This window comes from Pongo pygmaeus, chromosome 18, assembly GCF_028885625.2.
Source record: "Pongo pygmaeus isolate AG05252 chromosome 18, NHGRI_mPonPyg2-v2.0_pri, whole genome shotgun sequence".
Lineage (NCBI taxonomy): Eukaryota > Metazoa > Chordata > Mammalia > Primates > Hominidae > Pongo > Pongo pygmaeus.
This window is the reverse complement of record NC_072391.2, coordinates 86,564,926-86,588,595: the sequence shown is the minus strand read 5'-3', so window position 1 is coordinate 86,588,595 and position 23,670 is coordinate 86,564,926. Positions and strand designations below refer to the sequence as shown.

The window sequence follows — 23,670 nt, the reverse complement described above, 5'->3', positions numbered from 1 at the left end:
CTCTCCCCTCTCCATTCCCCGTCCACCGGGACGGCCTCAGGAGAGCCATCCCCAGGAGAGCCACCCCCTCTGTCTCCTGCCCCTGCCCCGCCCCCTTGGACTCGCGTGGGTTACCCGAGCCTCCATACCCGCAGGATGAGTCCCTTCCCCCACCTCCTCCCTTGGGCTTCTGAGACAGCAGAGCTGCAGCTCCCTTGGGGAAGGTTGGTCTTCGGCCCCCAGCCTCACCTTGTTCCACCTGACCCTGTCAGCCCAGTTCCCCAGGCATCATCCCTACCTCTGCAGGCTCAGGTGAAACATCTTGGAATCACCCCCACTCCCCCAGCTCCTTGCGCTACGTCTGGGCCCCAAGTAGATCCCTCCAAATGGGGCCCTGCTCTGAGCACATTCCTGAGGGCTGTCTGCCCTGTGCACCCTCTGCCCTAGGCCGCAGGGCCTGACTGGGTTCCCACCTCCTCCTACCCACTGGGGTCTTTCCCAGCAGGCACAGGGATTCCTCTTGGTGGAGCCAGAGCCCACCCGTCTGTCCTCGGTGACAGCCTGAGCTGTGCATGGCCTCCCCTGCCCTCCTGTTCTCAGGCTCCCCAGGGTCCATCCAGCCCCAGCGTGTGGCGTTCTGGCCCTTCCCTGGAGTCTCCTCCCAGACCACGCGACTCCACTCACGCTGTGCCTAGTGGACGGTGTGGTTGATGCAGCCGTCTCGCTTGAGTGTGTTGTGTTATGCCCAGAACGGGCTCGCCGTCACCAATGGCCGTTTCCTTCTGGGGATTCCTGGGCACTGAAACTCGCAGGTGGGCGAGGTACAGCCAGGGGCCCTCCACACGCGTTGGCTCTGTGGGCCCAGGCCGCCTGAGAGCCCCTCGCTGTGCTGGCCCTGACCTGGCTCAGCTACCCAGCACTGCCCTGATGAGGATGATGAGGTCTGCTGAGCTTGCCCTGAGGGTGAGGCTGGGTCTGTGCTGCTGGCCGACATGTCAGGGACGTTGTGCAGGATCCAGGAGTGGGCGCCCTTGGGCCCCACCCTGCCGAGCTCTGAGCTCTGTTCCCAGGGAGCACGAGGGGCTCTGCACCCACGGTGACCTCGGCAGTCTTTCCCTTCTCTTCGAGCCTGACCCCAGCCTGACCCCAGCCGTCCCCGGGGAGGCTCATCCACAGGAGACAGACAGCAGTTGGGTCATGACATTCAGAAAAACCTGCCCCAGGATCTCTCCTCAGTAAGACCTTCTGACCTTCTGTACTTTTGTTGTTTTCTCGTTTTAATTGATCGTAACACTAGTCTGACTCCTGTAGAAAATTTGGAAAATACAGGGAAAAAAGCCACTAGAATCCTGCCAATCTGAGTAATTCTGGGAATGTGCTGTGCACCTCCCGCCTGGTCTTTTGAGTACCCCCCAGACCTAGACCCAGGCAGGCAGAGGCGCCAGGTGCTCCAGGTGCAGCCTGAGGCCCAAGGCACAGCTCCTGCTGTAGCTGCCGGCCCTGGGGCTGAGCCGGAGGAAGGGGTGGTGCCCGGTCCTGGGCTGTGCATTCGTTTGAGCTCGCCTCAGTCCCACCTTGAGTCCCACCTTGGAGGTGGCCCACAGAATCCCTGCCACCGACGGGCCCCATCTCAGCAGAAACCCCACATGCAGAACCCTCACTGGGGGGCTGAGCTTGTTGGGGCAGGGTGGATGTGGTGCTGAACAGGGTAAGGTCTGTGGACTAGAGAGACTTAGCTAAATTTTTTAATCAAATTTTTTTTTTTTAAAGACAGAGTCTCGCTCTGTTGCCCAGGCTGGAGTGCAGTGACATGATCTCGGCTCACTGCAAGCTCCGCCTCCCCGGTTCAAGCAATTCTCCTGCCTCAGCCTCCTGAGTAGCTGGGATTATAGGCGCCCCCCACCACGCCCGGCTACTTTTTGTATTTTGTGTGGAGACGGGGGTTTCACCATGTTGGTCAGGCTGGTCTCAAACTCCTGACCTTGTGATCCGCCCGCCTCAGCCTCCCAAAGTGCTGGGATTACAGGTGTGAGCCACTGCGCTCGGCCTAAATCATTAATTTTGAACTGATTTTAGATGGGCAGAAAAGTTCAAAAACAGCAGAGATAGGTTTATGCACCTGCTGCACGCCCAGCCTCTAAGAATGTGTCTTAGGAGCCGTGGAGGTGACGAGACCCTGCCGTGCGTCCAGGCTGTGGCAGGCCCTCCCATGCCCTGTCTCCTGGCTGGGAGCTTCTGGGCAGTGTCGGTCAGCAGTGTGGTCAGAGGCCCCAGGCCTGGCCTGCAATGATGGTTCTTAGGCAGGAGCCTATAGGCGTGAGGCGGGGCCTTCTGCTCCTGGTGTCATAGGTGACGTGACCTGGAGGCCTGGTCAGGCCCGTCCACTGTGAGTTGAAGTCTCTCCCTCTGTGGTGTGTGTGTCTTGGAGAAGACGTGGAGACTGTGTGAGCCTGTTTCTCCCAGCCCATTGTCCATGCGCATCACTGTCCACGGCTCTCGTCTGCAGCAGTCACTCCTGTGCGCTGGGCCTGCCTCCTCCTCCTGTATTTGCTAACTGGAGCTCTGCTGTCAGGAGGAGCTGCCCCTTCGGCCTGCAGGTGCCCAGCGTCGCCAGCGTTGGTCTCGTGCCATGAGTCGCTCCAGCCTTGGCTGTCGGGAGCTCTTCCTGGTCTCCTTCTTGTGCGTCCACCTGTCCATCTGCCCCGTGCGCTGCTGTTGCTGACTGGCCCCTCGATGTTCCAGCTGGTCTTGGCCACCCCGCTCCGCCTTGCCATTACCGTGTGGGTCTACCTGTGGGGAATGGTGGCCCTGGCACGACTGCTGTGGCCCCCTGAGCACACGGCCATGCTTTCTGGGTCTGCTTTGGAAACCTGACTCCCTGTGGGCCCGAGGTCTCCACTGCACGGCGGGGCTCAGCCTGGCTCCCCGCTCCTGTGTGGCCCTTGTTTCTCCAAGAGTGTGAGGCCTTGTCCTGATGGTCTCTGCTGTCTTTACTTCCTCGTTCACTTCCAGCGTGCGTGTAGTTTCAGAATGGCCAACCCACCTCTGTGAGAACCCTTCCGCTGGTGGGAGTGCAGTGCCTGCGCTTCCGGCCCACAGCCCACAAGCCCCCTACGGGGACCTCGGCCAGCGCACGCTTCCCTTCCCCAAGCCACTGCAAGACCACCGGCTCGGCTGTCAGCCTTCATATTCCAATGTGCACGTTACACCCTGGTTGAAAGACTGATCCGGGGTGCATGGGCCCTCCCTGTGAACATAGGAAGCTCAGCCTACCCCCGGCCCCCTCCTGCTATCTTGCTGTATCGCCTCTGCACAGTAGGGTGCTCATGCCTGTGTTTCAGGCCCTCCTTGGCACACGATGGCCCATAGATACTGTCCCGCGCCTCTCCCTGCACTGCCTCCTCACTGCATGGTGCTGTGCGGGGAGGTGTCCGCTCTCCTGTGTCCAGCACGTAGGGGTTCCTAGAAGCTTCCTGGTGTGTCTGTGTTGCTGGGACTGGAGGAGGCCTCCAGGGCAGGCTCCTAGGAGTGGGGAGGCTGAGTCGGGACCCCCGTGAACTCCAGACTATCCTTCATGCAGTTCCACAGCCCCAGCTAACCCCCACTCACCTTTTGCCTGCAGATCGCACCCCCTCCCTCCCTGGCGGAGCCCCTGAAGGAGCTGTTCAGGCAGCAGGAGGCGGTCCGGGGAAAGCTGCGTCTACAGCACAGCATCGAGCGGGTAAGTGGGCTGGCACAGGCAGGGGGGCGGCACGTCCAGGGCTTTCACGGCGCAGGCCCCAGGGGCTGTCGTGTTGAGACAGCGGGGCCTGGAGTGTGGCTGTGTCCCAGCTCACTCCACTCCTCTCCTCCTCCAGGAGAAGCTGATCGTGTCCTGTGAGCAGGAGATTCTGCGGGTTCACTGCCGGGCGGCCAGGACCATCGCCAACCAGGCAGTGCCATTCAGCGCCTGCACGATGCTGCTGGACTCCGAAGTCTACAACATGCCCCTGGAGAGCCAGGTAGGGCCCATCTGCATGCCCGGCCCATGAGTCCAAGTGCCCGCACCCCGCCCCCTTCCTCTCCCCTTTATAGATTCTGCACTTTGACCAGGAGCTTCCCAGGTGCTCAGCGCCTTGCAGGGGCTACAGAGTCCTCTGCATGCCTCTAGCCTTGGGCAAGCCTCAGAAAGGAGCCAAGAAGGCTACAGCAGAGAGCAGACAGCTCCCCTCACGGGCAAGGCCCTTGGGCCACTGGGCTGGGCCTCAGCACCTCAGTCCGTCCGTAACACTTGTCCATGCAGTTGGAGCACCTGCCCCTACCTACCTTTCACGGGTGTCAGGGCTGGCATTATTTTCTGTTTAAACTGCTGGGCTCGACCTGCTGCTCTCAGGCCCCCCAGGGCTGCCACATCGAGGGCTTTCACAGCACAGGCCTCAGGGGCTGTCGTACGGGGACAGCAGGGACACTGGGTGGCTAAGGGGACACGCGCACCCAGGTGTGCTGCTCATCTGGGCCAGGGCGGGCCGGACTCAGGGTCCCAGAACTACAGTCACTGTCCTGCGCATCTGCTGTGGGGCTCCCGCCCGCCCCTGCAGATCCCGTGCCTTTGTCCTGCTCTGTCCACTGGGACATAGGATGTGAGCGGCCAGGGCCCCGTGGCTCTCCCCAAGGCAGCTCTTCCTGTCTGCCTTCAAGCAGCCCATGTGCCAGGGACTCCTGCCTCAGAAATCATCCTCCAGCCACCACTGACCTGTCCATGTGGGCCCCGTGGACCCCTGGCTCTCACATTGCCTCGCCTGCATCAGCCCCTCCCTCCTCCTCGGAGCCCACTGTGCTCAGGCTGTGGGCTCCCTGGGCCCCAGGCCCCACATCCTGGGCAGTGGGACGTGCCTGGAACACATTCGCGCCTCGGTGTCCAGACCTCGCACCAAGAGCCCTCAATACGTGCCCCCCGTTCTGAGCAGCGCACTAGGCTTTGCTGTGTGGTGACAGCCAGGGGCTCCCAGATGTTTAGTTGAAAACATCTCTTTGTGCATTAAAGAGCTTCCTTTCTTTGGGGATGTATTTTATCAATGTCCCTCATATACACAATGACAAATTTTATTTTATTTTTTTTTGTGACAGAGTCTCGCTCTGTTGCCAGGCTGGAGTGCAGTGGCACAATCTTGGCTCACTGCAACCTCTGGTTCCCGGGTTCAAGCGATTCTCCTGCCTCAGCCTCCTGAGTAGCTGGGATTACAGGCATGTGCTACTGTGCCCAGCTGATTTTTTGTATTTTTAGTAGAGACGGGGTGTCACCATGTCCAGGATGGTCTCGATCTCTTGACCTTATGATCCACCCACCTCAGCCTCCCAAAGTGCGGGAGTTACAGGTGTGAGCCACTGCACCCAGCCGACAGATTTTCTTTAAAGAAAACATGGGTTGGACCAAATGATGCTCTGGGGGCTGGATGCTGATAAGTTTGCATTCTCGCACCACAGTTGAGAGGCTGTGACGGACAGGCAGTCAGGACAGCTCTGTACAGAGCAAAAATGAGGAGGACCAGCTCGTGCCTCTAACACCTTCCAAGGAAGCATTACTTCCCCCTTTATTTCTCTAATGGGTGTCCATCCCCTCAAGCATTTAGCCCTTGAGTTACAAACAATCCAGTGAACACTCTTTTAAGTTACTTTAAAATATACAATGCAGTTACTATTGACTACAGTTACCCTGTTGTGCTATCAAATAGTAGGTCTTATCTATTCTTTTTTTTTTTTTTTTTTTGGTACCCATTAACCATTTCTACCTCCCTGCCAGCCCCCCCCACAACCCTTCCCAGCCTCTGGTAACTGTCCTTCTACTCTGTGTCCATGAGCTCAATTGTTCTGATTTTTAGATCCCACAAGTGAGTGAGAACATGTGATGTTTGTCTTTCTATGCTTATTTCACTTAACATCATGACCTCCAGTTCCATCCATGTGTTTGTAAATGACAGGATCTCATTCTTTTTTGTGGCTGAATAGTACTCCGTTGTGTATGTAGCACATTTTCTTTATCCATTCATCTGTTGATGGACACAAGCCTTAGCTATAATAAACGGAGTTGCATTAAGTATGGGAGTGCGGACACCGTTTCAGTATACTGATTCCTTTCCTTTTTTTGATTCTGAGTCTTCCTCTGTCACCCAGGCTGGAGAGCAGTGGCACAGTCTCAGCTCACTGCAGCCACTGCCTCCGGGGTTCAAGTGATTCTCCTGCCTCAGCCTCCCGAGTAGCTGGGATTACAGGCGTGAGCCACCGTGCCTGGCCCCCGATTCCTTTCTTTTGGGTCTATACCCGGCAGTGGGATTGCTGGATCCTATGGTAGCTCAATTTTTAGTTTTTGAGGAACCGCCAAACTGTTCTCCATAGCGGCTGTATTAATTTACATTCCCACCAACGGGGTACGAGGGTTCCCTTTTCCTCACATCCTCGCGAGCATTTGTGATTGTCTGTCTTTTGGATTAAGGCCATTTTAACCGGGGTGAGATGATGTCTCATGGTAGTTTTGATTTGCATTTCTCTGATGAACCTTGATGTTGAGCTCCTTTTCAGATGCCTGTTGGCCATTTGTGTGTCTCCTTTGAGAAACGTCTATTCAGATCTTTTGCCCATTTTTTTGATGGGATTATTAGATTTTTTCGTATTGAGTTAATTGCATGCCTTATATGTTCTGGTTCTGAATCCATGTGAGATGAGCGGTTTGCAGGCATTTTCTCCCATTCTGTGGGTGTCTGTCTTTTCACATTGTTGACTGTGTCCTTTGCTGTGCAGAAGCTTTTTAGCTTGATGTGATCCCATTTTTGCTTTGGTTGCCTGTGCTTGGGGGTATTGCTTGAGAAATGTTTGCCCAGGCCAATGTCCTGGAGATTTTCCCCAGTGTTTTCTTGTAGTAGTTTCATCATTTGAGGTCTTGGATTCCAGACTTTGATCCATTTTGGTTGGATGTTTGTATGTGGCGAGAGCTAGGGTCTCGTTTCACTCTTCTGCGATGCTTAGCCAGTTTTCCCAGCACCGTTTACGGAAGAGACTGTCCTTTCCCTGTGATCGTTATTCTGTTCTTGGCACCTTTGTGGAAAGTGAGTTCCCTGCAGGTGTCGTTGGTGTTCCACATGTTCTGAGAAACAAACGGCATCGTCAGCTTCACCATGAACCCGTTAAAAAGGGGAGGAGCCTGGACATCTTATCCGTGTCCACCCTCCAGGACACAGGACAGTGACATACCTAGAAAGTCTCTCCCAGGAGAAACCCCGTCTCTACTAAAAATACAAAATTAGCTGGGCGTGGTGGCTGCCTGTAATCCCAGCTACTCAGGAAGGCTGAAGCAGGAGAATCGCTTGAAGCAGGAGAATCGCTTGGCGGAGGTTGCGGTGAGCCAAGATCGGCGCCATTGCACTCCAGCCTGGGCAACAAGCAAAACTGTCTCTAAAAAAAAAAAAAAAAAAAAGTATCTCCCAGAAGTTGGCAGTGGGCTGAGCTCTGACTGTCCCATGGGGGCAGGGCTGGGGACCAGCTCAGAGGTGGGGCCTGCGGCCACCCAGTGCCCAGGAGACAAAGGCCCAGCCGCCTCCACGTGCATTTTAGGGAAGCTGTTCAGGGAGATGGGCAGGGTGGCGCCTGCCATGCCTTGAACGTGATTCAGTGTGTGGGCAGTGGAATGAGGCTCCCCCTTTGGTTTTTCCTTTGAGAAAGGTCACTGCAGCATCACTCAGGCCTCAGGCTGGCATGCCTTCCCGTAGCGGTCTCTGGGGCTCCTGATGAAACTTCGGTGTTTGGTTTCCACACAGGGTGACGAGAACAAGTCAGTGCGTGACCGTTTCAACGCCCGCCAGTTCATCTCCTGGCTCCAGGACGTGGATGACAAGTATGACCGCATGAAGGTCGGTGTTGCGCGTCCCCCTCAGCTCCGCCTGGGCACTCCAGGTGCCTCTGTGGCCAAGGGAGGCCGCTGCCCAGTTCTGTGATGGGTGGTGACAATTTCAGATTCTCTTAAGCCGGCTGATGCTTTCAGGGAGGTGAGGTCCTGTCCCTGCGTGTGGCCTCCTCAGTCTTCCCTTCCGTCCCGGTGTGCAGGGAGTGGCCCCTGTCGCCAGCTGAACAGGACCCGAGGCTTGATGGTCAGAACTCCTGGGACTGCCCTGTGAGCCCCCTCTAAGTTCCCAGCATTCACCCTCCACTGCTCTGGAAGTGCTGGCCCGGGTGGCGGGCAGGGGCGGGGCAGGTGCTGGGAAGGGCAGCACACCCCCATCCCGGTCGCTAGGGCTGCTCACTGGGACACCCTGGAGGATCCATCAGGAAGCAACGGAAAGCAGAAACTTGCCAAGTTATAGAACTTTAAAGTTAGCATCACCTTGTACGGTCACCAGCCAGGCCTGGGAGCAGGCGGCCCTGGCTACCTGCAGTATCAGGCTCAGCACCACCCAGGTCCCTGAACCAAGCACCCGTGTGTCATACTGCAGCTCTCAGAAAGGTGCTGATGTGGGCACAGATGAGAACCACCAGCCCTACCTGGTGGGAGCCGTGGGTATTTGGGGGGCGTGGCCCCTGGGGGCTTGTGCTGAGGAACTCAGGTCTGAGGTGTAACTGGGTGTGCATTTCTGGCCAGCCCTAAGATGATGGTGCAGGAAGTCACTCACACCACACCCTCCCCAGGCCACTACACCCTTCCTAACCAAAGCCATGAGAAAAAACTGAAAGCTTTATAAAGACACACGGAAGACTTTCCTATAAGAAGATAAATGTTTGATTACATTAAAATGGAACTTTGGGCTGGGTGCAGTGGCTCACACCTGTAATCCCAGCACTTTGGGAGGCCGAGGCGGGTGGATCACCTGAGGTCAGGAGTTTGAGGCCAGCCTGGCCAACATGGTGAAACCCCATCTCTACGAAAAATACAAAATTAGCTGGGTGTGGTGGCACATGCCTGTAATCCCAGCTACTTGGGAGGCTGAGGCAGGAGAATCGCTTGAACCCGGGAGGCAGAGATTGCAGTGAGCTGAGATCATGCCATTGCACTCCAGCCTGGGCAACAAGAGCGAAACTCTGTCTTTAAAAAAAAAAAATTGGGACTTTGTACAATATATTAAAAATGCCACATAGGTTTAACACCATCAGTGTAGAAAGAACCCTTACAAACTAATAAGAAAAATGGTACACAGAAAAATAATTTATATAAAGAGACAATTCCACAAAGGAGATAAAATGACCAATCTTCATGAAAAGATACTGTATCAGAAGCACAAATTAAGCAAGATCTCATTTAAATGTAGTCTGCAGGGTTGGGGGGCAGTATCACTGCAGTGCTGCGAGAAGTGTCAACTAGTAGATTTTTATTAAGTAAACTGACAGTATCTATCAAATTTCAAAATTCTTTTACCACCTCACCTAGCTATTTCACTTTAGTCATTTAAAACTCAGGGATATGGCTGGGCGTGGTGGCTCACACCTGTAATCCCAGCCCTTCGGGAGGCCGAGGTGGGCGGTTCATCTGAGGTCAGGAGTTCAAGACCAGCCTGGCCAACATGGTGAAACGTCATCTCTACTAAAAATACAAAAATTAGCTGGGCATGGTGGTGCGTGCCTGTAATTCCGGGAGACTAAGGCATGAGAATCATTTGAACCCCGGAGACAGAGGTTGCAGTAAGCCAAGATTGCCCCACTGCACTCCAGCCTGGGTGACAAAATTTAAAAAAAAACCTTAGGGATATGTATAAAAATATTCACTGGAACAAAACTGGAAACTCAGAGGCCCATCAGTAATTCAATGACTCACCGGAGTTTGGAACATCCAAAGGGTATTATATGACTCCATGTAACGATTTACACTGGTGATGTCTGAGCTGCCGAGTAAAAGCTATAAGGCCCATTGAAGATTGTGAATCCATCCTGAGCTTCAAAAACAATTTAGTGTATATATATATATATATGTATGTTGAGAAAAATTTAGAGACAGACATTACCACACTGCAGCTCGCCAACATCGCAAAACCCCATCTCTACAAAAATCAGCTAGGCGTGGTAGCACTTATAGTCCCAGCTACTCGAGAGGTTGAGGAGGGAGGATCCCTTGAGCCCCAGAGGTCAAGGCTGCAGTGAGTGATGATAGCGCCACTGCACTCCAGCCTTGAGACCGTATCTTAAAAAAAGATTTTCTACACGGTTTCTTGTGACATACCAGTACTCCCTGGCCACGCTTCCATTTCTCCAGTAGTTCCCAAAATATGTGCTACCCCAGTCCAGTCCCCTTATGTGCACTTTTAAATGGCATAGTTTCTACTAGAAATACAAGTAAAACTACCACTGGCCATAAGTAACTGTAAAATGACAAAAGCAAAGCTGTTCGATTCTAATAAGCTGCCGTGGCTGCTGGAGGTGAGCCCCAGGCCGACCCAGAGCAGGGCAGGGCCCCCGGGCCAGGGTGGAGGTGGCACAGACAGCAGTCATGGGGACAGACATCTAGCACAGCTGGCACTACCGCCACGTGTAATAACTAGATGCCAGGAGCGGGTACAGCTGAGCCTGGCCCATACAGGGTAGGTTCACGGCCGTGGCACGCCCTTGGCCCTCCTGGCAGCTGAGGTCGGCAGAGTCTGGGGCTCTCCCTTCACTCCTCCTCCCCCCCTCTCTCCGCTGTGTGTCCCGCAGACTTGCCTCCTCATGCGGCAGCAGCACGAGGCCGCGGCCCTGAACGCCGTGCAGAGGATGGAGTGGCAGCTGAAGGTGCAGGAACTGGACCCCGCCGGGCACAAGTCCCTGTGCGTGAACGAGGTGCCCTCCTTCTATGTGCCCATGGTTGACGTCAACGACGACTTTGTATTGTTGCCGGCGTGACACCGCGGGACGGCCGCAGGACGCAGGCGAGGGCCGCACGGCTGCCCAGGGCTGCTGCTAAGCCCCAGGGGCGGAGGAGGGAGCGCCATGTCCGCCCGGGCGGGGAGAGACCCCGAGAGAGACTGCGCTCGGCCACAGCGTCTCCATCTCTTCCAGACTGGTCCAGACGTCGGGGAGGTGAAACACGTCTCTTCTACCAGCTGCCGCGGCGGGGGCAAAGCCCCCAGAGCCTCACCGGCCCCGGCGGGATGAGGAGACCACGCCGGGCGCGCACATATGGCAGCTTCTGTTTGAAAACGGTGACCTTCGGGCCCTTTTCTCCAGCAACTGCAGAGGCATTTCAGGAGTTGGAGAACGGAGTACATTTTTAAAATTTTTTGTTCCATTCTGATCAACTAAAGAAAATTAAGGTGTCCACCTCTCACAAACAGTGACCTCCAGGTCGGAGGGGCAGGAGCCCCATCCCAGCCGTGGCTCTATTGCTACAGAGCTGCGACGGCCTCAGACTGGGCTTCAGACCTGGTGCGGAGCCAGGCGGAGGGACACAGAGCCAGGACTCCCAGCCGTATTTTAATGGAGTCAAATCCGCGTGGTTTGTATCTTCTTTCCTTTAATCTTGGGCATTTTGTTTCTCTTTCTGAGAACGTAACTTGAAACACTACAGAGCCAATAATCATATAAAAAGTGTATCCGTAAACGCTGTACAGTTTTATATACATTCACAATGTACTTTTGCTGCCTTCTAGATAATTTATTTTGCAACACATTACTGCACAGTTGTAAATAACTTATGTACTGTAACATCACTTTCAGTTATGTGTAAAGAAATAAATAAATTAATTAAAATGCTCTTTGTACAGTGCGTCCCTCTCAGGAGAGGGGCTGTGTGTGGGCCTGAGACAGCGTCACCCCTCTCGACGACTTTCTTACTCCCAGGACAGACCTGGTGGCTCACGCCTGTAATCCCAGCACTGTGGGAGGCCGAGGCGGGAGTCTGAGACCAGCCTGCCCAACATGGCAAAATCCCATCTCTACTAAAAATACCAAAAATTAGCTGGGTGTGGTGGCGCGCACCTGTAGTTCCAGCTACTCCAGAGGCTGAGGCAGGAGAACCGTTTGAACCCAGGAGGTGGAGGCTGCTGTGAGCTGAGATCGCGCCACCTTACTCCACAGCAGACTCTGTCTGAAAAAAAGAAAACCTTTTTCCTACCAAATTGTTAGCTTTTAATTTTGAAACAAATTATATGTCCCCCTCCTCCTCTGCCTTTGCACAGACCGGGAATGCTGTGGAATTACTGCCTCCTGTAGGTGAAGGCAGCTCCTCGGGGACAGGACCCTGTTCCTCACCGCCGAACGCAGGTGCTTGTCCTGCACTTGGGGTGGGCGGGCTCAGGGGAGCCTTTATCTTGCTGAGGCCGTGCAGGAAAGTAGAAGGGGCCAGCCCTGGGCCGTCCGTCCCCCAGGGCCTGTGAGAAGCCGGAGAGAAACAGGAGCATCACTCCCCACAGATCTGAGCGCTGCAGCCGTGGACAGACCCCGTGGCCAGCTGCACACGCCCCTGAGAAGCTGGCTGGCTTGTGCCCACTGTTCCCTGGCAGCTGCAGCTGGCAAGGAGGGTCCCCGCTTTGAGAGCCCCGTCCTGGCTGGAAGGCAGCTCAGGGAAACATGGAGATGTGAGGCCTCTGCGCAGAGGGTGCTGCGCTCTGCTGGGTCTTGGCACAGAGGATGCCTGCCAGGGCCCTCCAGCCAGTGTGGCTCCAGGAGACTGTTGGCCCCGGCGTGACAGGAGGGTGAGTTGATGGAGGCGCCTCACCCTTTTCCTTCTGAGCTGTCTGTCCCCTGTACCTGGGGGCTGGGGAAGGAGTGGCAGCTACAGAAACAACCCCCACAGAAGAGCAGAGACTGCCCGTGCATCAGAATCAACAGGGTCCTGGTCACTGGGTCCCCTGCAGAGGAGCCTGACCTGGGAGGGTCCCTGAGCCCTGCCAGGCTGAGCCAGTGGCGGGGGCAGTGCCTTCATTCCCCTAAAGGCCGCTGTGAGCTCCCTCGCCGGCCGGGCCCCTGCGTGGGGTTGGGGGTAGGCGTGGGGCCATGCCCCCTCCTGTCTTCGATCTGTGCACAAAGCTTTTGTGGATTCCCTCCTGTTCCCTTCAGGGCTCAGCCTGGGCAAAGGCAGGGTGATCCACCTCATTTATGGGCTTGGGGTGGGGGTGTGGAGAAGCCAGAAGGTTCCAGTATATTTTTCTGGGTTCAGATTAGCTGTGGTTTGTTTTGGGGGGTTTTTTGGGTTTTTTTGTTTGTTTTTGAGATGGAGTCTTGCTCTGACCCCCAGGATGGATGGAGTACCATGGCGCAATCTCGGCTCACTGCAGCCTCCACTTCCTGGGTTCAATTCTCCTGCCTCAGCCTCCCGAGTAGCTGGGACTACCGGCGCCCGCCACCACACCCGGCTAGGTTTTGTATTTTCAGTAGAGACGGGGTTTCACCATCTTGGCCAGGCTTTTTGTTTTCTCCACACCCCCCTCAATCCCAGAACTTTGGTCACAGTAAAACCTCCTTTAAGCTTTAAAAGAAAAACCTGAGTCAGCCTGTGTCACAGAGCACGCTGCGGTTCCAGCCCACAGCGGTGACGACGTCCTGGCCACCATGCTGTGCCTCCCTGTCTCGGGTGCCCACAAGGGGTGTCAGGTGAGAGCAGCTCCCTTCCGGCCCCCACCTTGGTCTGCTGGAGTCTCGGCTCCCGTGCACCTGCCGGAGATGCCGCACGTGCGACTCCCATACAGCCTCCTGCCATAGGGAATGAGAGACAGCCTGCCGTCCCTCAGAGAGAAGATTTGTGAATAAACACTGAGAAACGTCGGAGTACCCAGAACTGCAGGAGCCTGTGTGCCAGCCTGGAGACCCTGCTGCCCGGGGCCACCCATGTGGGCATCAGACCACTCTTGGGAGTCTCTGACTGGAGCTGGAGGAAGATGGCGTAACCCCACTCAGTCACCTACATCCGTGGACCCCAGTGCTACCCAGCTCCTGCCTGGGAAACCCGGGCTCTGGAGCAGGCTGGCTCTGACATGAGAGGGTCCACGACCTGTAACTCAAGCCTTCCTGATCCCTTCCCTTCCGGAGGCTCTCAGGACTGCCATTAGCCAAAAAAAAAAAAAATCCCAAAGCACAGAGCAGGTGAGTGCTCGGACCCCAGGCGCTTCAGGGAAGCCAGCACGCCTCCCTGGCACAAGGTCCCCTCAGGGAAGCCAAGTCCCCCTCTCAGGAAGCCAACGCCCCTCCCCGGCCCAGGGTCCCCCTCTCAGGGAAGCCGGCGCCCCTCCCCGACACAGGGTCCCCCTCTTAGGGAAGCCGGCACCCGTCTCTGGCACAGGGTTCCCCTCTCAGGGAAGCCGACACCTTGCCAAAGGCTAGGGCGCCAGTCTTCAACAGAAAAAGGAAAGAAATATGGGGGCTTTTTCTGCTGCAGAAGAGAAGCTGGTGGCTTTTGTAAAACCTGGAAGGAGGTGAGAGGTTTTCACAGAAAGCCCGTGAGCCGTCAGCGCCCCACACAGAGAGCACCTGCTCTGCCCAGGAGACCGTGCAGCGTCTGGCAAGACAGGTCTCCATCCAGGGGTTGCCATTTCCAAGCGGCAGCTGGGCCTGGGCCTGAGCCTGGCAGGAGGGGAAGGGTCCCAGCAGGTGGAGCTGCACACAACCTCCACCCATCTCCCTCCACACCAGGGAGCTGCTTTCCTCCTTCCTTTTGGGGGACAGCGAAGACAGTCTCACAGGAGAGTAGAAGGAACTGGGCCCAGCTTGGATTTGTTGGAAAGCAGAATGAAATACTGAAGCTAGAGAGACGGACCCACAGGCAGTGAGAAGGCAGCCGTGGCATCAGCAAGAGCTCAGCCGTGGCATCAGCAAGAGCTCAGGGACGAGGTGCGAGTTGTACACTAGAGCTGGGGGAGTGCGGTGGTATAAACCCCAACAGCCCCATTACTGGGCGCAGAACATCACTCACATCTGACATTACCTGTGATAGATAAACTGGAAACATGGCTCACACCTGTGGTCCCAGCTGCTGGGGAGGCTGCAGCAGGAGGGTCACTTGAGTCCAGGAGCTCGAGGCCGTAGTGCACCGTGAGTGAGCCTGCGAACAGCCATTGCCCTCCCACCTGGGCAGCTCAGCAAGACCCTGTCTCTAAAACCAAAAATCAGGCTGAGTGTAGTATTTCACACCTATAATCACAACAGGAAGCCAAGGCAGCAGGATGCTTGAGCCCAGGAGTTCATGTCCAGCCTGGACAACATAATGAGACCCCATCTCAACAACAACAACGACAAAGAACAGGCCTGGTGGAGTGCGTCTGTGGTCCCAGGTACTCGGGAGGCTGAGGCTGCCGTGAGCTGTGATGGTGCCCCGGCACTCCAGCCTGGGGGACAGAGCAAGACTCTGTCTTCAAAAAAAAAAAAAGATACCGGCCAGGCGCGGTGGCTCACACCTGTAATCCCAGCACTTTGGGAGGCTGAGGCAGGTGGATCACGAGGTCAGAGGTCAGGAGTTCAAGACCAGCCTGGCCAACATGAAGAAACCCCATCTCTACTAAAAATACAAAATTAGCTGGGTGTGGTGGTGCATGTCTGTAATGCCAGCTACTCAGGAGGCTGAGGCAGGAGAATCGCTTGGACCCGAGAGGCAGGGAGGGAGGTTGCGGTGAGCCGAGATCGTGCCATTGGACTCCAGGCTGGGCCAGAAGAGCGAAACTCTGTCTCCAAAAAGAAAGAAAAAGGAAAGGTAGCAAGTTAAAATCGCAGCAGCCAGAGCCATTTACCCTGCAGTCAGGACCCCCACAATTAAGAAAAGGGGAAATAAATGACAATTTAAAGCAGCTATGTAGAGACTGATCACGTCCCAGGTCAGAGCCTCTGAGGAGGGGTGAGTTGATGTGACAGAAACGACTCAGGACTCCAGGGTAGCGAGTCCCTCTGAAAATCCCTCCTCGAGAAAAGCAATGACAACACTAGGGAAAAAATTGTCAAAATTAACTTTTTCAGAACTCTGGAAATTATTAACTAAGGCTTGTAATAATTTAATGAATGTTTATTTAAGAAAAACAGCTGAAGCTTGGCATGGTGGCTTATGCCTGTAATCCCAGCACTTTGGGAGGCAGAGGCAGGTGGATTACCTGAGGTCAGGAGTTCAAGACCAGCCTGGCCAACATGGTAAAACCCCGTCTCTACTACAAATACAAAAAGTAGCTGGGCATGATGGCACACGCCTGTAATCCCAACTACTTGGGAGGTTGAGGCAGGAGAATTGCTTGAACCTGGGAGGCAGAGGTTGCAGTGAGCCAAGATTGCACCAGTACACTCCAGCCTGGGTGACAGAGCAAGACTCTGTCTCCAAAAAGAAAAAGTAAAAAGAAAAACAGCTGAATCTTGGTACAGAGAGCTTTGTGTCATTTTAACTTGCCATGTTTCATTCTCCTTACTCCAACTCCCTGGTGCTTTGAAAACTAGCAGCCCAGAGAGGCAGGCTCAGTGTGAGCCCCCAAAAGTCCCACCCCAGAGAGAGCTGTTGCCACCTTGATGGGGACAGGAGGAAGAGAAATTCTAGGCAGACAGGGGCAGGTTCCTGGTGAAGCCCCACCCTCAAGCTGAAGAGCCTGCGACCACAGCCCACCTTGAGAACTCCATCCCTGCTTTCCTGCCCTCATGTTGCCTGTTCCTAAACCACCGTGGTCCTGCCCTGCCCGCCGCCACCCTGTGTCGATAAAGACCCCAGACTCAGCCGACAGAGAGAAGCAGCAGCTGGACGTTAAGTGACAGCTTGACAGTGTGACTTCAGAGAAGAATCCAGCTGCAGACACAGATGTGGCCAGACTTCAGAGGAAGATTACCTTCCCGCCCCATCCCCTTTCCAGCTCCCCTTCCTGCTGAATAAAATCCCCCACATTTACCATCCTTCCATTCGTTTGCACAACCTCATTTTTCCTGGATGCCAGACGAGAGCTCTGGAGCCACAGGTGGATACAAAAGGCAGTCACACTGGCCCGCTGCCTCTCACTGGCAACCTCACGCAAAAAGGCAGAGGGCCCACTGAGCTGTTAACACTTCAGCTGTCTGTGGACGGCAGAGCTAAAGGAGCCCCGTAACACGCCCTCTGGGGCTTTGGGGGGCACAGGCACCCCGGCCCTGGATGCTGCATGGGGCCTACAGAGAGTTCACTGCTGCCGGCACCCAAAAGCACTTGCTCCAGCTCCTGCACCCACTCACCCTCCTGCAAGGGGTGGAGCACAGAGGGTCCAAGTGAGTGGAGTTTGAACCCACCAGTGCCTAAACAGCCGGCCAGTTCCGCGCTCCTGCACTCCAGTCCCGCCTCATTGGCCCACACACTCCCTTCACGAGGGGTTGAGGGCAGCAGGCTGAGTAAACCAGGCACCCCGTCATGAGTCCGGTGAAATAGCCTGCTTCAATCTGACCTCTGGCAGCTCCCTAGAAAAGCATTCGTAGGCCTGTGATATCTGGCCTGCCCTGCAGTTCACTCAGTGAGAAAAGCCCCCTTCCCACAGCATTTGTCAGGAACAATCAGTGGCACTGTTTAACCACACAGCTGTCCAAGGCACTACCCACTGGGGCGACCGGCTCCTGCCCAGAAAGGAAGATGTGAGGAACGAGGCCCCTGTGGGGACCCGGGCAGCACTGACATTTTCCTGGGGACACGGAAAGCCGTGGGCACGTGTGGGTCTGTACGCACGGCCAGGAAGGGACAGAACATTCTCTGATCTTTCCTTGGCTGATTGAGGCCTTGTGCAAACAGTGAAAGCTACAGCAGAGCTGGAAATTGCTGGAGTACGGAAGAGCCTCCCAGCCAGGGACAAAAGACTCACTGAATCGAGGCATTTAAGGAAACTGTACAGTACAGAGCGTTCATTGGTCACACAGCAAAGGGAGTAGAGAATTAGTCCAGAAAAGTCACTAAACACACAGAAGCAGCAACCAAACCACAAAGTGACAAAACCTGGGGGATAAGAACAAGTTGTCTCATCATGTTGCTTTAAATGTCTACTTTTCAGCAAAAAATGCAGAGAAACAGAGTATCACCCATAAATGGGGCGAAAGCAATCAATAGATACCACCCTTGGGGAAGCCCAGATGCTGAACTTACTAAAGACTTCTTTTCCTTTTATTTTTTTGAGATGGAGTCTCGCTCTGTTGCCCAGGCTGGAGTGCAATGGCACGATCTCGGCTCACCACAACCTCCACCTCCCGGGTTCAGGCGATTCTCCTGCCTCAGCCTACAGGCACGTACCACCATGCCTGACTAATTTTTGTATTTTTAGTAGAGACATGGTTTCACTATGTTGGCCAGGCTGGTCTCGAACTCCTGACCTAGAGTGATCCACCCACCTCAGCCTCCCAAAGTGCTGGGATTACAGGTGTGAACCACTGTGCCTGGCCTTTTTTGCTTTTTTTTTTTTTTTTTTTTTGAGACAGAGTCTCACTCTGCCGCCTGGGCTGAAGTGCAGTGGCGCTATCTCAGCTCACTGCAACCTCTGCCTCCCGGGTTCGAGCAATTCTTCTGCCTCAGCCTCCCGAGTAGCTGGGATTACAAGTGCCCATCATCAGGCCTGGCTAATTTTGTTTGTATTTTTAGTAGAGACGGGGTTTCACCATGTTGGCCAGACTGGTCTCAAACTCCTGACCTCAGGTGATCCACCTGCCTCGGCCTCCCAGAGTGCTGGGATTACAGGCGGGAGCCACCGTGCCTGGCCCTTTTTTCCTTTTAATAAGGTCTTGCTCTGTCACCCAGGCTGGAGTGCAGTGACATGAACACAGCTCATTGAGGCCACGACCTCCCGGTATCAAGCAGTCCCCTCCAACCTCAGTCTCCTGAGTAGCTGGGACGACAGGCACGCATCACCACACCTGGTTTTATTTCCTTTTTCTTTTCTTTTTTTTTTTTTGAGACGGAATCTCGCTCTGTCACCCAGGCTGGAGTGCAGTGGCGCAATCTCGGTTCACTGCAAGTTCCGCCTCCCGGGTTCACGCCATTCTCCTGCCTCAGCCTCCTGAGTAGCTGGGACTACAGGCGCCCACCACCATGCCCGGCTAATTTCTTTTTTAAGTAGAGACAGGGTTTCACCATGTTATCCAGGATGGTCTCGATCTCCTGACTTCGTGATCCGCCCGCCTCAGCCTCCCAGTGTTGGGATTACAGACGTGAGCCACCGTGCCCAGCCAACTTTTTTATTTTTTGTAGAGATGAGGCCTCACTATGTTGCCCAGACTGGTCTTGAACTCCTGGGCTCAAGTGATCCGCCCACCTGCGCCTCCCAAAGAGCTGGGATTACAGGAGTGATCCACCACACTCAGCTTAAATAGAGACTTAAAGTCAGCTGTTACAAATTATGTTCAAAGTACTAAAGGAAATTATGTTTAAAGAACTAAAATGGTAGTATGAAAATTGTCATTGTCTCACCAAATAAAAAATACAATACAGAGATAAATTATTCAAAAAGAATTAAATGGAAATTCTGTAGTTGTAAAGTAACTGAATTTGAGTTGGTAGAAGCAAGAATCAGCAAACTTGAAGATCGGTCAATTGACATAATGAAACGTGGCCAGGCGCCGTGGCTCACGCCTGTAACCTCAACATTGCACGAGGCTGAGGCGGGCAGATCGCTCCAGCCCAGGGGTTTGAGACCAGCCTGGGCAACAGGGCAAAACCCCATCTCTACAAAAACAATTAGCTAGGTGTGGTGGCCTGCATCTATAGTCTCAGCCATTTGGAAGGCTAAAGCGGGAGGTTCATTTGAGACCAGGAGTTCGAGGCTGCAGTGAGCTGTGACTGCACCAATGCACTCCAGTCTAGGCAACAGAGTGAGACCATCCTGTCTCAATTTAAAAAAAAAAAAAAAAAAAAAACAACTGCTGATGGGTTTTGAATGTACGAGGATATAATTTACATATACTTTGCAGCACAGAGGAGGAGACAGTGTTGGAGCTTATGGTTTGTATCCTGTTGAAATTCACCTACTATCTGGCCAGGCGCGGTGGTTCACACCTGTAATCCCAGCACTTTGGGAGGCCGAGGCAGGCAGATCACAAGGTCAGGAGTTCAAGACCAGCCTGGCCAACATGGTAAAACCCCGTCTCTACTGAAAATACAAAAATTAGCTGGTTGCGCTGGCGGGCACCTGTAATCCCAGCTACCTGGGAGGCTGTGGCAGGAGAATCACTTGAACCCGGGAGACGGAGGTTGGAGGGAGCCGAGATTGCACCACCGCACTCCGGCCTGGGCAACACAGCCAGACTCCATCTCAAAAAAAAAAAAAAAAAAATCACCTACTGTCAATTGAAACTAGATTTTAGTTCATTATAATCCCAACAGCAATCCCCCCCTTTTTTTTTAACTCAGAAATGTAGTAAAAGAAACAAGGGAATTTAAATGGAATACTAGAAAATATTTAACACAAGAAGGCAGTAAGAAGAGACGAGAAAGAAGTCATACAACAGCCGGGCGTGGTGGCTCACGCCTGTAATCCCAACACTTTGGGAGGCCGAGGCGGGGGGATCACAAGGTCAGGAGATCGAGACCATCCTGGCTAACACGGTGAAACTCCGTCTCTACTAAAAAAATACAAAAAATAAAAAAAAATTAGCCGGGCGTGGTGGCAGGCGCCTGTAGTCCCAGCTACTTGGGAGGCTAAGGCAGGAGAATGGCGTGAACCCAGGAGGCGGAGCTTGCAGTGAGCCGAGATGGCGCCACTGCCCTCCAGCCTGGGCGACAGAGCGAGACTCTGTCTCAAAAAAAAAGAAAAAATAAATAAACAGCAAAATAGCAGAAGTCCTTAACAGCAATTAACTGCAAATGGATTACACCTTCCAATTAAAAGGCAGAGATTGGCAGAATGGATTATAAAAGGATAACTATTCAGGAAAGCCCAGACTCAATAAAAAAATAAAAATAAAGAGGATAACTAGACAGTTCAACAGTAATGGCTGGAGACTCCAGTGCCTTCACTTCCCATAGTGGATCGAACAGCAGGAAGAAAACACACCGGGAAACAGAAGACCTGAATAGCACTAACCGCGGCTGAGACGCCTCCAGACCACTCCACCTGGTGACGGAAAAACGGGCTTTCCTCCAAGTGCACAGGATTCTTCTCCAAAAAGACCCTATGTTAGGCCAGAGATCACACCTTGGAGAATTCAAACGGACGGCAATAATACAAAGCGTGTTCTCCAACCACAGTGAAATGAAATTAGGAATCAATAACAGGAGAGAATTTGGAAAATTCAAAAACATGAAAATCAAGCACCACACTCCTAAATAACCGATCAGTCAAGAAAGAGATCAGGAGGGGAGGGAGGCGGGCACCTTGGCCCACGCCTGTGATCCCAGCAGTCTGGGGGGCTGAGGCAGGAGGATCACTTGAGTCCAGGAGTTCGAGACCAGCCTGGGCAACACAGCAAGACTCTGTCTCTACAGAAAATACAAAAAATAGCCGGGGCGTGGTGGTGATAAGACGGGGGCAGGGAACTGCTGGGTGGAGAAAGGAGGGTCCCTGGCCTCGGTGAGGAAGGCACTCCTGCTCTGCTGCCCAAATGTTGCATTTTCCAAGACCACCCTGGCCCGCCATACCCCCATGCTGGTACCATAAAAACCCAAGACCCTAGCAGGCCGACACAGGCAGCCAGACGTGGAGAGCAGCACATCAGTGGAAGAAGGCACCAGCGGCAGGAAGACGGCGAGGGAGAGCCCACCCCAGCCACAGGACCAGGCGGGGTTTGGCCGGGGCAGTTGGAGGAGAGCCGGGGCCACCGAGCAGCCCACCTCCAGGGGAGAACCGTCTCCCTTCTGGCTCCGCCATCTGCTGAGAGCTCCTTCCACTCAATGAAACCTCGGGCTCCTTCTCCAGGCCACAGTGATCAGAGTCTTCCGTACACCAAGGCAAGAGCCCGGGATACAGAAGGCGTTGGTCCTTGCGACCAGGCAGGGGTCCGAGCGCAAACCCCCCTGAGACGGCAAACTAAACATGCAGCCTGGAACCCACGCCCACTGGGGCTTCGGGAGCTGTGAGCATTCACTGCAAGACACCGCTGCGGGGTGGGAGCCCGTCCCTGCGCCCCGCTGGAGGCGGCCACCCCCCATCACGGCCCCGCGAGGGGGACGAGGGAACTCTCTGGTTTCCTGCTGTGCACCTGTCATCCCAGCTACTTGGTGAGCCCGAGTGAGGAGGAAAGTCTGAGGCTGCAGCGAGTCATGATTGCACCACTGCACTCAGCCTGGGTGACCAGACCCTGTCCCAGCAACAACCAGAGGAAGGGGAGGGGTGTGAAGGGAGCCGAGGGGACCGCAGACCTCGTGGTGTATTTTGACGACGGAATGGGCTTTCAGAGGTGACAGTGGTGACAACACAGATGAGGTGACGTGCAGAGGAAGGGCCCTAAGCACCACCCTGGGCCCGCACACGACTAGGTTTTGCACAGAGGGCGCCTGTCCCTGCTGTTTGGCTTGGTGGACAACGAACCATTTGGTCAGGGCCTGGGTGACCTGTGTGGTCCTGGAGAGGGGGATGGAGACGGTGACAGGGTGTCTTCTCCACGCCTCCCTCCCTTCCCCCACTGCCACCCCCGGTTTCCTGGGCATGGGACGAAGGGCGGCATCCGAGTCACTGAAGCAGGAAGCACAGTTGGAAGAGGAGCCAGGATGGAGAGGACTGGACTGACGCCAGGTTTTGTTTTGTTGTTTTGTTTGTTTAGTTAGTTCGTTTTTTTTTTTGTTTTTTTTTTTTTTTTGAGATGGATTCTCGCTCTGTCGCCCAGGGAGTGCAGTGGCATGATCTCGGCTCACTGCAGCCTCCGTCTGCCGGGTTCACGGCATTCTCCTGCCTCAGCCTCCTGAGTAGCTGGGACTACAGGCACCCGCCACCACGCCCGGCTAATTTTTTGTATTTTTAGTACAGACGGGGTTTCACTGTGTTAGCCAGGCTGGTCTCGCTCTCCTGACCTTGTGATCCGCCCGCCTTGGCCTCCCAAAGTGCTGGGATTACAGGCGTGAGCCACCGCACCCGGCCCTAGTTAGTTCGTTTTTTGAGATGGAGTCTTGCTCTGTCGCCCAGGCTGGAGTGCAGTGGTGCAATCTCGGCTCACTGCGGCCTGCGCCTCCCGGGTTCACGTGATTCTCCTGCCTCAGCCTCCCGAGTGTCTGGGATGATAGGCGCCGCCACCACGCCTGGCTCATTTTTGTATTTTTAGTAGAGACGGGGTTTCACCATGTTGCCAGGCTTGTCTTAAACTCCTGACCTCAGGTGATCTGCCCGCCTCAGCCTCCCAAAATGTTGGGATTACAGGCGTGAGCCACCCCGCCTGGACTTGTTTTGTTTTTTAAATTTTATTTCTCTTGTCCCGCCAGTTTCATATTTTCAAATAAAGTGTTATTATGTCAGAAAAAAAAAAAAAAAAAAAAGACTAGACCCTCAGGTAGCTGGGGAACAACAAAAGGCCTGACATTCCTGTCTTTGGAATTTCAGGAGAGGAGAAAGACAATGGTGTTAAGGAAACGTGTGGACCCCAGGTCTCCGGCAAGCAGGAAGTTTGGAACTGGCCATATTCTATCCCAACAAGTAAAAGCCTAAACAGGCTGGAAAATATCGACGATCCCTCTTAGGTCTGTGAGAGAGGAGGGGCCACAGGGCAAACCGCTGCCCCAGATCAGGAGACAGACTCAGCAGACTGGGGCTGACGCCTCCACAGGATCCAGGGCTGGAAAACCTGAACCGGATGACGAAGTGCTGGGGATGGGTGTGTGTGATCTGGTGCGATGCCTGCATTGCTGAACTTCTACCCTGTGCCAACTGTGTTTAAGAAACA

At 54.4% G+C, this 23,670-nt stretch overlaps 1 protein-coding gene across 10 annotated transcripts in view; it reads left to right on the top strand.

Moving 5' to 3' along the window:
• The window catches only part of ANKRD11 (ankyrin repeat domain containing 11), a 215,417-nt gene extending 203,762 nt beyond the window's left edge, over positions 1 to 11,655 (top strand). For all 10 annotated transcript variants that reach the window (XM_063654584.1, XM_063654587.1, XM_054455431.2 and 7 more), the window contains 4 exons: positions 3,602 to 3,700; positions 3,837 to 3,980; positions 7,767 to 7,859; positions 10,624 to 11,655. In XM_063654584.1, the coding sequence (XP_063510654.1) occupies positions 3,602 to 3,700; positions 3,837 to 3,980; positions 7,767 to 7,859; positions 10,624 to 10,809 (522 nt within the window). In that variant the 3' untranslated portion in view covers positions 10,810 to 11,655. The remainder of the gene's footprint in view (positions 1 to 3,601; positions 3,701 to 3,836; positions 3,981 to 7,766; positions 7,860 to 10,623) is intronic.
• The last annotated feature ends 12,015 nt before the right edge of the window (positions 11,656 to 23,670 follow it).